Source organism: Electrophorus electricus, chromosome 17, assembly GCF_013358815.1.
Source record: "Electrophorus electricus isolate fEleEle1 chromosome 17, fEleEle1.pri, whole genome shotgun sequence".
Lineage (NCBI taxonomy): Eukaryota > Metazoa > Chordata > Actinopteri > Gymnotiformes > Gymnotidae > Electrophorus > Electrophorus electricus.
The window spans coordinates 7,621,032-7,637,265 of record NC_049551.1 but is presented as its reverse complement, the minus strand read 5'-3'; the positions used below and the strand labels follow the sequence as shown (position 1 = coordinate 7,637,265).

Sequence of the window (16,234 nt, the reverse complement as noted above, 5' to 3'; positions counted from 1 at the left end):
CAAAAATCCGACATGCTGCTCTAGTGTGAGAATGAGTAAATGCAGTTTATCTAAGGATTAGATCAGTTTTCTGAATCAGAGGATGATCTCATGAAGGCTGGAAGTTCCTGCATTTTCCTGGACTAGACCAGAGGGAACTGGCGGCAAAATCTCTCGCAAACACATACCGCCTACAGAAGTGATTGACAAGCATGTTCTTGTCGCCTCAGTTCATTCAAAGTTCAATCTGGGTTAGTGAGAGTGCAATAGGCTACAACTCTTTTTAACGGATATTTCGCAACAGACCTACCTACACTCATCCTCAGCCCACGGTCAGCCCCAGGTCGAATTGAGCACTAGGCGGCGACATTTTATTTGCTATAGAATTAGTGGCGTGCAGAATTTGAGATCGAGACAGTGGGTAAATTTCGACATTTATAAAATGATACGAAAGAGTTGACATCCGTAAAGGAGTTTACACATTTTTCTTTGCTCGTACCTTAAACAATCAGGCCGTGTACCGAAACAGACTGCATGATACCAAGTATACTTTTGTGCGCTGATAAAAAACAATCACTTATTTAAAAAAAAAAAAAAAGTTTTCGTAAACTTTGTCCAAAATTATATATTCAATCTTGAAAGCAGCAGAACCTAAGACAGACACTAGTCAAAATATCACAAGTTAGTCACAGTGGCTAACACAAAGTCCTCACAATTGTCATTCTAATTGGCTGGCACTGCAGTGAGGTCATGACAACAAACTGGATAGTGGTGTTTTCTCACTTTAGGTGCTCTGTCCCGAAAAGAAGTGAAGAGATGCTAACGGGGTAACCCCGGATCTGTGTTCCATCATTTGAAGGCTCGTGTTTTGATACCGTTGAACTTTGTGGAAATATCTTTCATTTGATGTACAGAGCACATCCGCTGAGGAACTTTTCGACGAGAAATTTCGTCCAAGTCAACGCGCTTCTCAAAGTGGATCCATGACTTTGGACCGGTCAAATACTCTTGCGTAGAACTGGTGAGATTTGCTGTATCTATTTACTTAAATAACAATTTTATTGTCGTTTTAAGTATCAAGTTATTTAATAAGAATTATAATAATGTTTGTCCCCGAGGTTAATTGGCTTCACCTAATTAATTTATTAAGTGTCTCCAAAGGTTACTGCAGTATGTTACATATTAAAGACGAGTGAAAATGTTTGAATTTGAAGAATCCGTGAACACTGTCAACTGTAACTCTGTAAATTATGGTTATCGCTAATTGATCATTCTGGGAGCTACATAACTACGAACTCTCATATTTACCATATGAAGTAATAGATATGGTTAAACATGTAAACTCTTAGATCATGCTGGCCACGATATCCAGCCAAATAAGCATTGTTTTTAAATTGGCTTCTGAATTATAAATAATAGAAATTCTTACGAGATTTATTTGTCCTTCACCAGATTAAGAAGGTGATGCTCATGTACACCTGTGGTTAACTAGCTTGTCCCCCCCCCCCCCCCCCCAAAAAAAAAACAAAAAAAAAAACAAGTGGAGATGTTTTGGTTATCATGCGCTAAATGATTCAAGTTGTGTTACATCAAGCTCTACTGCACATCCTTATACACAAGCGTTCTTGTTTATTATATCCCGAGATTTTCAGTACACTATGGCTCTGCACCCTGTCATGACCCATATAAACGAGAATAAAAAATTTAAGTTTAGTAAAGTGTTAACAAGAAGAACGTGTAACGTATCGAGAAATCAAGCCTTGCGCAACGGGTCTGCAGATTTAAGATATTTTTACGGAGGAGCACTTGCCAGTGTCCTCAGGGCACGGTGGTACAAGAGAAGCGCTCCTGCTGTGTCGCGCTTTGTTTCTCTATGGACTTCATAAGTCATGTGACTGGTTTTGAATAAAGGAGCGGACGCACTTGCCCAAAGTTCTCGCTGTTTTACTGCTCAAAGTGCTGAGGTGGAAAGTGCATGACAAATAGCTGGCGGCAGCAGCAGCAGCAGCAGCAGCAGCAGCAACAACAACAACAACAACAACAACAACATTCAGAATGTATTGTTTCACTGGAGACACGTGGAGCGTTGCGCCGCCTGTGGTGGATCGCGGGATCGAATCCAGTTTAACCAAAAAAAACCAAAAAAAACCCCAAACAAACCTCAAACTTTTAAAAAACAAAAGTGGCGCACTTACCAGTCTTCTATCCAGCCAATACCAATTTTCTAAAGTACAAAGTATTCAAATAAATGTCCTAAACAGTGTGGCATTGTCGGCTTTCATCCACAGCCACTGTTCATTAATCATCTCGCTTCCTTTGCGGCTCCACTCGGACCAGTGGATTTAATCTGTTATGAAACATCTGTAAGAGTTTGACATGAGTAGGTGAAGCTTTGTTTTATACATTGGGTGAAGTTGCTGCTTGCGACTCATTTGAAGTTCTGTTATCTAGGCTCTGAATTGCAGTGACTAAGGTAACTTAATCACAGGCTATATTGTATTTAATACATCTGAATATTGTCTCCATAGAAAGACCCAAGATCTGACGAATTATAGCCTATATTGTGTCTTGAATTATGACTGCATATGTAATTACCAAAAAACCTGTTGCTATGATACAGCTAATTAAAACCATAACATTGTCAGTGAAACTCCAGTTATTTTATTTTTTAGGAGTGGTAGGCTATTTCAGCTGGTTGCAATAAAACCAGTATTATTCCCTGTTATAATTAAAGGTCTTGTCATCATGGACCTATTTCTAAGTGTTCTGGAGGACAAAAATATGCCAAGCTGTTGCAGATGCTTTAGTTTCATTCACTTCTAGTTTTAAAATGACTTCTCTAAAGAAATATTTTTGTTTCACTGCTGGTACCTCTTAAATTATACATGGAAATTGACTAAATATATTTGAGACCTTGTCGGAAAGACCACAATAAAACAGGTGTAACACCTATAGGTGTAGGAATTAAGGCGTAAATTAGAGAATATTTCAGGGAGAGAGTTCGTTTTAAATAAAGAACATTTCTGTGCCTCCAGACCAAATAAAAAAACAAAAACAAAATACATATTAGAACAGTTGTGTAAAACTTGGGGCCCTATCAACTGACTCTGAGTAGCTGTGAGCCTTCTGACTAGTGTGTGTCTGGTGCTGGTGGTTCATTCACACGCAGTTTGTTTCTGAAAAAAAAAAGCTAAATCTTTATGGCATTTTTCACTTTTATAAAAAGGTGTGTGTTTTGTGGGAGCACTCTAAAGGACTGGACAAATGGAGATGTGGTGTGAGTGACAGGCACATATGTCTCCTTTTACCGGCTAGCCCAGTGAACGGGGCGGGAAGACAGCAAGCTACAAAAAGACAAAGCTTACAAATGCTCTCAACGATGTAGGAGCTCCCTCAAGCTGCCAGGGATCCAGGGCGCTGCCCTGCTTCTTACCCTGAATGAAACCTTGGGCTGCACAGCTAAGGAGGTTTAATGCTTCACCTAGGTCATGAGCATAATTTTAGTCTACATTCAAGCTTTTAAAACCACTCCCCCTCACTACAGTAGCTGCACAGAGAAAGTCTGGATTATTTCCTTTGTCCATATTGTGTTTTGCTTTCCTCAATCCGACACAATGCTTCAAAACTGCAACCTGATTCCATCCTCAGGCTCTGCCCTTCAGACATTTCTGGAAATATGCCCGTGTTGAGCAAGGAAGATGATCTTTTAGATGATTTGTAGATCTTAGTCTTTCCTCAAAGATGCCTTCATCAGTATCTTAGCTGTAAATTAAACCTGATTCAGAATGTGAGCAATAATTGTAGCAGTGATCATTTCTGCATGCATGGGCAGATCTAAAGAATCACCATTATGGAAAGAATTCCAGCCCTCTTGTTTACACAATTGATTTTAGATGCATCTGGCAATGGTGGTGGAGCATTTTTAACGTTACAATGTACAAGTGTATTCCATCCTCTTGTGATCATCTCTGTATATAAACCATTTCACCAGTGAATCCCAGCCCATCCTCTATTTTGTGCAAGTCCAATTCCAAATAATAATAATAAAACAAATAAGATCCTGGATAGTATCACTCTTGACTGCACAGCCATGGTAGGTACAAACCAAAGATTCATCTGTTCCTTTTCATCAAACATGAAATAAACTCACCAGTGTAGGACTCATGTCAGTTTTTAATGGAAATCTCCTGTGATGAAAATTTGTGATATGAAAGTATTGACTTATCGAGCACTGACCCATATTGTTTATGGTTTGAAGGCTGTTTTAATCTCTGTCCAAGTGTTTGTGTCAGAATCCACTCACCATTGGAGTAGGTAATACTATATTCCGAGGTCTCTTAAGGGTAGGAGACATACTGTATATGAGGCTCGTAGTAGACACAATGCCCATTTCCTGCCCCACACCCACTTGCATCACCCCAAACGCTGTCAGCAGCTAGCACTTGTGTTGGGACCCATATTCCTCTAGCATGGGGCCTGGGCATGTCTTTAAGATCTGACATTTGGTAAAACCATATTCTCGTGGTGGCACTGATAAAGCACACGGCATGAAATTTGAGATTGACTTCTCAGAAACAATGATTTCTAACTGCAATTGATAAACGTTCTATGGATGAAACTAACACTTGAGATGTTTTATTTATAGGATGCTCAGAATTAACAGCAGAAATTGTGGATGGTTTGAGTGGGTGTATAAAGATTAGTCTGCTGTCATTGCATGATAAGGATTCATCTTATGACACATTCCTCAGGCACCACCTGTCTAAATAAACAGAGAACTGGAGACAGTTTGGACAAAGAACAGTTTTATATGGGGTTCTGTTTTAATTAGCCTCCTGAGTGGCTTATCCCATGGAGCGCCCCTCCCTCACTGCCTGTATGCTCTGAAAAGCGCAGGCAGCCACTGACCTGTGACTTGAAAACTAATTATTCTGGGAGATTTTTGTTTTTTTTTTGGAGGGAAGTTCTGGCTTGGGGTTACACCTGCTTCTATTACCCCAGGCAGAACAAATGTTTAGCAGAACCTTTCACACTGCTGTTTTACCCGTAGCACTTTGGACATGTTCCCACTGGAATGACACGTGCACTTTCCAGTCAAACCCAGGGTGACTCATTTGACTTTGACAACAGAACCATTGTGACCTTGCAGGGTGAACAGAGACTGGTAGTTTGCAGAGCAATAGCAGGTATGCGATGGCTCGTAAGTTCAAAGCAGAGAGAAAAGTGGAGTAGACGCCTGTGCTGTGCTGGTGCACAGCTGAACATAACAGGGCAAAGGGAGACTCTTCCTGTCTCAGCTGGGTCTGATCCATACCAGCTTTCTAAACAAATTTAACTCAATCCATCTTTCTCTTTTAAAACAGCTGGGAATTAAATATAGAGGTTTTGGCATCTTCTTCCCTGATTTTTGTTTGTTCCAGAGTTCTTTGCTAAAGTGGGATGTGATATTGTTTTGACTGGACTCAGATTGACTCTGAGCCTGAACTTAAGGTTTCTAAAGTAAATACTGTTAAGGGTCTAGCTTTTTATAAAGATGGGACAATTATAGTATTGTTATTAAAAGTGCTGCAGTTAATTCATAGGATATAAAGCACTGATTTTGCTAACACTTCTAAAGTGTGTCACTGAATGTGTAGCTATTATTTTTTTTTATTGTTATCTGTCTCTTCATGATGTCTAGCCAAGACAAAGTGTTTAGCATTTTTGCTCAAAATGCTGTAATGGTAAGTTTGCCTAAAGCAACTTTCGAACTTCCAGAAACCTGTGTCAATTTAGATTTATTATGCTCTTCTTGTAACTCAAAAATCTAGACAGTTAGCTGACTAGTTGAAAGGTGTGTTAGAAACATATGACATAACTGAGACACTTTAGCTGGCCTTAAGGTTCTTTAACTATTGGTATACTAGTAAATGTGAGGAATAGACTTTTAAACAAAACAACATAATATTTGTTCTTGCACTTGGTACATCTGACAATATGCTCTGATGTCTTTGTTCCTGTGGAGATATTATCTTCCTGACCTTTTGAATCCAGATCACTCCGAATACTCAACAAAGCCAAATCACTCTGAAAACTCAACAATGATATTCATCAGAGCTGAGTCCTCACGAGCAAAAGAGCAAATATTTGGGGATGTTTTGTTCATTCACTGTCCTGATCTTGGAAGCACTTCAGAGAGTGGGACCTGGCCTCGTGTACGGATGCTGGGCTGCTTGTGTGGGCGTCTGCTTTGTGTATCAAAGCCCTGTGGTTGGCCCTGAGTCTCCCCCCCTCTGCTCTAGGCGACCAGTGCGTATGGGTCTTTTCAGGCCCCACAGCAACACCCTTGTTTGGCATGACCCCCCAGTTGTTGAGGGCTTTGCGCCCTGCAGCTGTGGCCAGTCGGCTTTGTGAAACCAGAGTGGGTCCCACCTGAGTCATTTTTCAGTGGATCTTGCCTTGTTCAGCTACCCTGTAGAAACTTTACTGCTGCATGTTGTCAGTGTGTTGTTGCTGTTGAAGTAACAGGAAACCTCCAATCACAGGAGATTTTGCTGGTTCAGAGCTGTGCGCTAAGCAGATTCCATCTCTTGGAAAATAGTTGTTGAGCAAATGGGTTAGAGAGAATGAGACTACATGGTTTCTTTGCTGTTTGTTGGTATTTTGCTATGAAAGGACCTAATGTAGCTCTTAGAAAAGGGAATTTATGAATTGCATTCAGAGATTCCTTGACTATTTTTTAATTTTTTTTCCCAAAAAGACATTCCAGCTCATCTCTCCCACAGAATGAACAAGAATGAACACAACATACCAACCCTGCCCTCCAGTGCTTAAAATAGCTAACCACATCAGAAGGATTCCACAAAATATACTTGCAAATTCTGCACACCACGACATTGCAAAATAAGGTGTATTGAGGTAATGATTTAAAACTTTTGCAGACCGTATATAAAAATCTGGTCTGTGTAATTGCTATCTATCTAAATAGTCAAAATAAGGATTTTAAAAAAGGGTTCCTGGTGCAGGGCCTGTTTTTTTGTTCTAGCATAGCTGCCTAAGATGTGATGTGACTGCTGATGGCTAAGGCTCTTTGTTTGAGCTCTATCAGTCAGGCAGGAAGAATCTGCTCACCAGGAGAGAGTGAGCTTGTTTCAGTACTGCCATTAGACGAAAGGGCGCTGTGATTCGCTCCAGCCAAAACACTGCCAGCGTATTAATGATGTGGTTCAGCTGGCACCCACTGTGGGATCTGTCTCCACTGCCACACAGTCCTGTCAATCTCAGGAGCAGAGAGCACAGAATACAGGACACATGTTAGACATAACTGGAATCTTCTACCCCTTGTATATTCCAGTCCAAGAAAAAAAGTGCATATTCAGCCCAAGAACTTGCCTGTTTCAAAAACTCCCCTGTAATAGGTCACTATAAATAAATTCATGGATTGTTGTAGCTGATCTGTGTTTCTAAGTACAGAAATACAGTGGGGATACTCTTCAATGACTCAGCCAGTGTCAGATCTAGCAGGTTTATTTACGAGTTGCTGATCTAAGTTTATGAGTGTGGCGGAGCTACAGCAAAATGAATAGGGATTTCAAACATATTTAGACCCTTGATCACTGTCTATGAATGAGCATACTGTAAATGTAACAATGCATTGTCTGTCACATGTAAATTATATGGTGTATGTTGATGAAGGAGTCATTTTGGGGGAATGCAACCAAGACCAAGGAGAAATAGGAAAGGCATGGGAACTTTAAAGCGCTGGCCCATGAAAGATCCTTGACTGACTTTAAATCCTTGTGATCAATTAGCTGCTTAGTCAAAGGGTGAAACTAAAATAATACAATCACTAAGCTTCTGTTCTTCAAACAGCAATGTCCATCTAGCATAAACAGATAGCATAAACATTTAGCAAAAATACATCAGCTGATATGTCATAAAAAATGGACCTGCTTTGATGAACCCCTCTATCTGATACATTGCTACCACTGTTGTGTCAGGGCGTGGTCATTGTGTTGTTTAAAGCACTGAATCCAATAATTAAACTCTCTGTAGGCCTGCTTAAACTATGTAGTAGTTTCAGTAGCCTGTAAATCCTCAAACCCAAAGGCATTCCAAGAGTTTTGCTTTCAACAATATTGAGAAACATACACAAGCAGTTTCAATTAGTGTTTAATAGAAGGCAGATGTTTCATGTTTTTAGTCCGATAGTGCCAAATTAAAATTTAATTTAAAAACTATGACACAAGGAATTTCAGATGGTATTTTAATTGGACAATATCAATTAAATTAGGGCAGTGGTAGCTCAGTGGTTAAGGTAATTGACTTGTAATTGGAAGGTTGCTGGTTCTAGCCCCACCACTGCCGAGTTGCCTCTCTTGAGCCCCTGAGTAAGGCCCTTAACCCTCAAGTTGTACTGAGTCATAATTATAAAATGATTTGCATAAAAGTGTCAGCTAAATGCTGTAAATGTAAATTAGCCCCAGTGACTGGATTTGGACAGCTCCATACAAGTGTATTGTGGGTTTTTGTAGTTATTTTCTGATATAAGAGCAATGGCATGAAGGCTAGTGTAGAGTTGAGCTTTGAGTATGGTGGAACCAGAGAAGGACCACCTTAAGAAAAGAAGGAAGGTTTTCAAAGGAGCACTGATCAACTAAATTTTGCATATCTTATTTGCTTAGAACTGTTTAATTTATTACTGTTAGGACCCAGGTGACTGAAATCATTTTTATTTCTGTGTGTGTGTGTGTGTGTGTGTGTGTGTGTGTGTGTGAGAGAGAGAGAGAGAGAGAGAGAGAGAGAGAGAGAGAGAGAGAGAGAGAGAGAGAGAGAGAGAGAGAGAGAGAGAGAGAGAGTGTAATTCTAATCAAGAGCAAACCCGTGGAAGATTGAAATGTTCTGTGTATCTCATTTGTGATTTTTCTCTTTGGTTCCTGAAGGTGATGCCCACAATGCTACTCCAGTGCCACTCTGGCGCTGTCCTGTTGGCCCTGTCGTGCTGCCTGCTGGGACTGACATCATCACTGAACCTGGAGGACCCCAATGTCTGCAGCCACTGGGAAAGGTGAAAAGAAGCCCTCACATACTCTCCAACCTCTTATACATACAAGGCGTGTTTCCAAACCAGCCCCTGTCTCTTATGCACTCTCATTGTTACATTTTTGACAGTCTAAGAATGCCTGCTGTATTGTGACGTTATCTGTTAAGTCAGAGAGAAGAACGAATGCATGCTATGGAAAAAAGGGTCCATGGTTGGTCTTATAGCTAGTCAGGGAAAATGCATAGCATAGAACAATACATGACATGTATTGGTACTGGTGTTTTTCATAGAGTCACTGTCTGGAGCAAGGGCAGATAGCTTTTATATGCTTTTATAAATGTCAGGCTTTTTAGAATAGCTCCATGTTCATTCTGCTAGTCACAAAAGTGAGATGTCTTTATTAGTGTTCCTTTTTTGGTACCAGCACATAATAGATTAACGGTAAATGCCCGATGAATGTGAAATTTACAGTATATAAAACTGCAATTTGCCATTGAAAATTACCATCAAACACAAGGCAGTGAGAAGTAGCAGCATAGGAAAATCAAAACAACTTACTTCATTACAGAGTAGAACAGATATAGCCAGATATAGCAGGTAACACATAGCAGCATAGCAACATAACATTATTAAGTGACAGAGTGGGCATATCTATTTATGATGTATATTCCAAATGGAGTGGATGTGTAACAGATTCTCGGCCAAACAAATCTAACATGCAAAAGTAATGAAACATTCACATATACACATTTTTGCCCTTTAAGTGCTTTTTATAACAAAAACTAGATTTTTCATTATCACTTAGGTTTTCTTACATTGTTAAGATTGCTTGTACAGGTGTGTGTGTGTGTGTGTGTGTGTTATATGTTTATTTTTAGATATATTCAGGACCTAATGCCAACACGACCCTCTGGCTTCCCTACATAGTCAGGACATTTTTGTCCTGAAAATATTAGAAAATAAACACACAACTCATGCACACACACCTACACAGAAAATAAGCCCTCCTACCACCACCGCACACACCACAAGCACATAGTTTAGGCAGAAGACTTCCGTGGCCAAATTAAGGAATGGCTTGAGAATCCATTGAAGCAGATTGGAAAGAACAAAGGTAGAGGATACTTTCCCAGCTGGATTCACTTTCACTGCCTAACACGCGGGAACAGCTGCAGTGGTATAAGCAGCCATGAAGAGAGATCCATGGAGAAGGGTCTGCCTTGCCAGAGAGCACAAATGTGGTCTTGCACTAGGTCCCAACATCCCAGCCTGGCTAGCTTCATGGATGATGCCCTGTTGTCCACTTACTAACAACACAGTTCCCACCATTCGAGCCTGCAGTGAATGTTTAAGAATGGCGCACCAAGCATATTCTAGCAGTATGCAATATGAACTACGAAATGTGGATAGGTCACAAGTTTCTCACAAGTGTATGAATGACAAACACTCTATGGTGCTGTAGTGCTGCTGTATACCAATAATATTTTAAAGTGTAAGAGATTTGACCAACTGCCTCACAGATTTCAGCACCGCATCAGTCCTGCCCTGACAGTGGACTCCATTATGGTTGCGCCAATCCTTATGAATGAAACAGCTATTAATTCACTTATTTTGCAAACATTCCAAGTGATATTCTTCCCATCCAAACTTCTCATTCCCACAAGAGAGAGAGTCATGTCGCTACAGTTATGGAGTCTGTTCCATCAGGGAGATAAGGGAGCAGTTGTTTCCACTAACTGTAACTTGAGGACTCCCAAGTGTTTGTTTGTCCATTAGACAATTTTGTAGATCATACTTAACTGAAAGGAAACTGTGGAAGACTAGACATGCTTACCTTAAAGCATAACGGCAATGTAATTCTGCGATGTAAATATACAGCAGAAGTGCTTGCAATGTTACTGTGAAGGCATTTCAGAAGGTTTCAAGTAGATACAGATACTATAACAACAATATTATTCAACTGAGACCTTACTGCAGTTACTTCAGATGTTCTTCAGAAGGTTGTTGATTGTGCTTTTGAACATTACTTTTTTGGTGTTTACTTCGTATTACCTTCTCAGTTCTTTTTCATCAAAGTTTCAGTGCGAGATGATCGAATAAAACAGCACCACTGATTTTACTAGGCCACCCACACATGGTGGGCCCCTGCACAGCAGTATCATGGAGTATGTGCAGCATGTGAAAACTGTGAGATAATCCCCTTATGATACATGGTTACCTTAATTGTGCCCTTCTTATTTGAGCACTTAGCCTCAGCTCTCGTCAGCCACTTGAGCTGGAGTTATGGCGACCACACATGAATTGTGTAAACATATCACAGAGCAACAGTGCTTGTGTATGTGTGTGTCCTTTGTGTGTATGTGTGTGCCTGGTGTATGTGTGTGTTTGTGTGTGTGTCTGCGTGTGTGTTCCACAGTTATTCGGTCACTGTGCAGGAGTCGTATGCACACCCGTATGATCAGATCTACTACACCAGCTGCACTGATATCCTGACATGGTTCAAGTGCACACGCCACAGGTGAGGGAGTCATCTGCACTGAGCACAGAAAGACTCTAACACTAACCTTAAATCTAACTTCAGATAAATTTAATGGGTGAGTGATGATGAACAATAGTATAAAAATTAAACATTAATTTACAATTAATTGTTCTTTATGAATCAGTTATAATTAACTAAATTAATGAATTCTATTTAATCAGTTATGACGCTCCATTGTGGCTGAACAAACAATCTCACCCCAGCTTTTACTGACATGAAATATTACTTCTAATACTGGCAGGAATAGTAAGGGTTTAGCGAAGAGTTGTCCTTTGTGCACTCATCTCCACACCTTCGACTGCATACAGGGTGAGCTACAAGACAGCCTACCGGAGAGGAGAGAAGACCATGTACCGCCGCAAGTCTCAGTGCTGCCCGGGTTTCTATGAGAGCAGTGAGACATGTGTTCGTAAGTAGGAGTGCATTTTTCATTTTACCATCGATGTGTCTCTGATCCATGTGTGTCTGAGTCTAGCCCACAGACAACCAGTAGAACAACCAGTACAGATCTTCTAAATCTACGGTGAAAATGTTCAAATATGGGCAGTGTGGTATGTCATGAGGATGCTGCTCCCTCAGTTTTTAAAGGGCTTCCAAGCATTTTTGTGATAGTGTGCACCCTCCCTTGACGCACTGGGGCAAATGGTGTATACTTCTACACATATAACTTAAATGTTGAAATGTTCTGTACAATGGAGTTTTCATACAAGCATTGAACACCCATTACATACATTTTTTTTTGGTAAGTCCCTATGTTTATTTTTCAGATGTGTATGCATTCATATGAAAAGTATGTGTACAAATATTCATATTCATATGGAAAGAAAACAGAAAGCATTTTTTTGCTGGTTACTTAACATTTTGCAAGTTGAAAAAGATATACAGTAATAGTCTATCCCAAACATTAGCCAGATTTATTTGAAAATATATTTATTTTTCCAGCATAAGCACATAATAAGTTGACTCAGTGAAATAAAGAAATAGGTTTTGTTAACTGCAATTGTAAATAAAACCACATTTAATTGTAAATAAAACCACATTTAATTGTAAATAAAACCACATTTATAGAGCAATAAAACCACATTTAATTGTAAATAAAACCATAGCATATTCAGGATTTATTTGATTAAATGATCAAACCAAACTGAAGCTGGCAGCCATTAAATGCTTTTCATAGCTTTCATAGCTAAACCGGTCTGGGGCCCCATTTCCACAGACATATCAGAACCCTGCAGTATACTACCAACCTGACCCCAAATGCTCTGTAATGTAGTGACAGGGTAAGCCTGGGTGAATAGGATTATGGAGGGAGATCATGTCTGCAGTAGAGAAGATAGAGAATTGATGCAAATATTTATCCCTGATTCATTTTTATCAAAGTGGTTGGGGAAATGTGATTTATTTTTCACTCAAAGGGAACTTACTGGGAAGCCATTTATTTTATTATGTGATTGATGCTGAGTTCGTTGGACTGGTACAAGCTGCACAGCAACATTAGGACAATTCAATCAATGCCACTGATTTCCTGACATAATTGCTACAAATAGATGAGATATGATTGTGTTTGTAACTGAGAAATGTTTTGGTTATTATGTTTATAATATTCTTTGGCACACATTTGATCGAGATATGCGGATGAGTTACAGAAATATAGTCTTCTGTAGTTTTTGACTAGTTATGGTTGGATTTTTAGGTGATTAATCCTAGTGATTACAAGTTTAATGCTGTAGGCTATAACCTAGGAAGATGAAATTTTACTGTCACATTTCACCAAGTTAAACCTCATGTATTTTAAAATGACTAATTATCGCAGTTAAAGTATTCTATGCTGTAATGCTTACTTTCAATGCAATATCTTTGATTTCATTTAATGAAAACCTCAAACTATGATTTTGGTCCAATTAACCCCAAATTCAGATGCTATAGGCCAGTATTCAGAGCAAAATTAAGCATGTGTCCACTTTAAACACACAGCAGACTCCAGATCATGGAAAGTCTGCTGTAATGTTGTAAAGCTGCATGGATTAATGGATTTAGTTGTGTTCCCAGTGTAGGGGGCTCTCCTACGTGTTAGCTTCTAGTAGCCTCATTCAGCTGTAATTCCTTTCTCAGTGAATTTGCTGTGTCAGTGCTAGTAGATCTATCAATGCTAATCTTCAAGAGATTAATCAGTCTTATCCCCATGCCAGGACCAAAGACTGTATCCCTTTTTAAAGATTGAAACTCTCTTGCACTGTTGATTTGTTTGATAGTGCTTTGAACACTATTAGTGCTTTTTTAGCAGGTTAGTGGTTAGTGTGAATTTGACGTTTGTTTTCCCACTGGCTCTTCTTCACTTTGGCTGCATCTGTTTAGATGGAATTAAATCTGACCTTTGCTTTCTGTTGTTTTCCTGTTCTCGGCCTTCCTCTCCATTTGTCCTCCCATTACCAACCCAACCCCCCCCCCCGCCCCCCCAAGCCCACTGTGCCGAGAAATGTGTGCACGGCCGCTGCACAGCCCCCAACACCTGTCAGTGCGAACCCGGGTGGGGAGGAGCTGATTGCTCCAGCGGTAAGTCCTCCAGCTGTAGCTGTCTGTCTCTCTGCGCGCCCCCACAAACACACACACACTCACACGCGCAAACACATAACCTGGTCTGCTAAGCCAGCCCACAGGAAGGCAACCCAAGTGACGCCAAAGGTTTTGGCTCTTCCACAGAGTAAAAAAGGCGGAACTCCTCAACGCTGTTTTCTATGGCAACATTTTCCCTGTTTTTTTTCCCCTGATAGTGTATCGCAGTTAGCTCAGTTATGTTAACTCGTCCTCCACCTCATTTATGTCTTCTGCTATGTGCTGAGACGTGTTTATCAACTTACTCATTAGCTTTACTGTCCCTTATAATCTTGGTACGCTCTTGAAAGCTTAATCAAAAATAGGAAAAACTGTTGGTGATTTAACATGATGCTTGATTAATGCAATTCCTACACTGTGGGTATTATCCAGTGGAATTATAAGATGAATTTCAAGTGTGTGGACTGTAGTGGGACAATTGTAGCTTACTTGAATCAGGGGGCCTGCTCTGTGGCTGTGGTCTGAGATCAGACTTCTAGATGTCTTGTGTTTCAGGGTCTTAATAAAGTAGTCATTGTTATGTCTGCAGTCCCTGTCTCTCTGGGGTTCAGCTAGTCAGTCTGAACATGGTGATTAAACGAGCTCTGATAGAGAGATTTGGGATTCATTGTTAAGATAGATAGAGGTAAGGGGATACAGGCACCCATGAAAAAACCTGCGAGCTTAGTATTTTCACTGCAATTATGTGTCTTACAATGGTGTCATAATTCAAAGGTGTGGTTAAGAGTGTTTTAGTGAAGCAATAAGCTGTGTAGCATTGTAATTAAACCAGGGTGTATTCACAGTTGTTTGAAATTGGATGTCTCCGTTATCATTGTGGTGCAATCTAACCTGTTATTGATTAATCCCAAAGTTAAATCTCATCTGTGATTGCTTGGTCCCAGAGTATTTGTTTTCATACATATCCACCCAGGTCATTTGACTGAGACTTGAGGGCATACACAGGGCAGCCAATTACTGTAATAGACATCTTGTCCCAGATCAATATTATCAACTGGAACAAAATGCACTGCAGGCATCTCATCTCAGTATTGTTTGTTTTCAGAAAGAGAACTGATTAGAGATGCAGCACATTCGTCATATTGCTTGCATTCTTGAAGGACTTGAAAATATGTCATATTGTTATGATTTCTGCGATTTAATTAAAGAATGTATTAATATTCCTCTTCATAGATGGCAGGCTGTGGTTGTCTGTCTCTGCTGTCTGTTCTGTAACTGCATAATTTTCAGTGTAACATGGTAATAGATTCTGCCCAAGGCCTACCATGTTTTCTGTTTCTTTCTGAGAAGATATTTGTTCTTTGAGCAACAGTCTTAGTCTGGTGGCTTTTAGGGCAAAATCGTTTATGGCTTCTAAGGGGGAGGGGGTTCTCCAAAGGGGGTCTGTGATGGAACTCCCTCTAGCCAAACTAACATGACAAACTAACATGACTGATTTAAATGGAGTAGCATTCCAGTTTACAGGTCACAGGACTACAGTAATACATCTTTGGATTTTATGAGATAAAATAAACATAGAAGAAAACCACTTTCTCTACACACACACACACACACACACACACACACACACACACACACACACACACACACACACACACACACACACACACACACACACACACACACACACACACACACACACAGAGCCAAACAAGAGGATGAGAGTGATGGGGTGGAAATGTAGGAAATGACCTCAGGGCCCAGTGTTTCAGATTTTCAAATCTGGGGCACCATATGACAGAAGTGCAAAACACATGGCCATATGGTCTCTAACATTTTTTTAAAGTGCCATTTGTACTTTAATATGCTATTTTCAGGTTAAATGAGTCCTGGCGGCATTGTTTTCTGCCATAATGATGGCTAGCACTACAGAAACTTTTCTGGTTTCCAGTTTCCACCTTAAACAGCTGCCTTGACATTAAAGAAATGCCTTTAAATTAATGCTCTGAGCAGCTGTTGTTGAGGTCTGGATTTTCAGTGGTGACACTTTCTGGTCTGTCAGTTTGACATTAAAAATACTATTACCATCTTGAAGGGCCTGCTGAAACTCCATGTCCAGGCCACAGCACTGTGTTTAAGTG

General features: G+C 40.1%; 1 protein-coding gene across 4 annotated transcripts in view; it reads left to right on the top strand.

The window, feature by feature from the left end:
- The first annotated feature begins 434 nt into the window (after positions 1 to 434).
- megf10 (multiple EGF-like-domains 10) overlaps positions 435 to 16,234 on the top strand; it is a 39,456-nt gene continuing 23,656 nt past the window's right edge. For all 4 annotated transcript variants that reach the window (XR_004777075.1, XM_035535666.1, XM_035535665.1 and 1 more), the window contains exons 1-5: positions 435 to 1,000; positions 8,901 to 9,025; positions 11,418 to 11,519; positions 11,849 to 11,949; positions 14,001 to 14,093. Coding sequence is in view for 3 of the 4 variants with exons in the window: in XM_035535666.1 (XP_035391559.1) it covers positions 8,904 to 9,025; positions 11,418 to 11,519; positions 11,849 to 11,949; positions 14,001 to 14,093 (418 nt within the window). In the remaining variant the exon portion in view is untranslated. The remainder of the gene's footprint in view (positions 1,001 to 8,900; positions 9,026 to 11,417; positions 11,520 to 11,848; positions 11,950 to 14,000; positions 14,094 to 16,234) is intronic.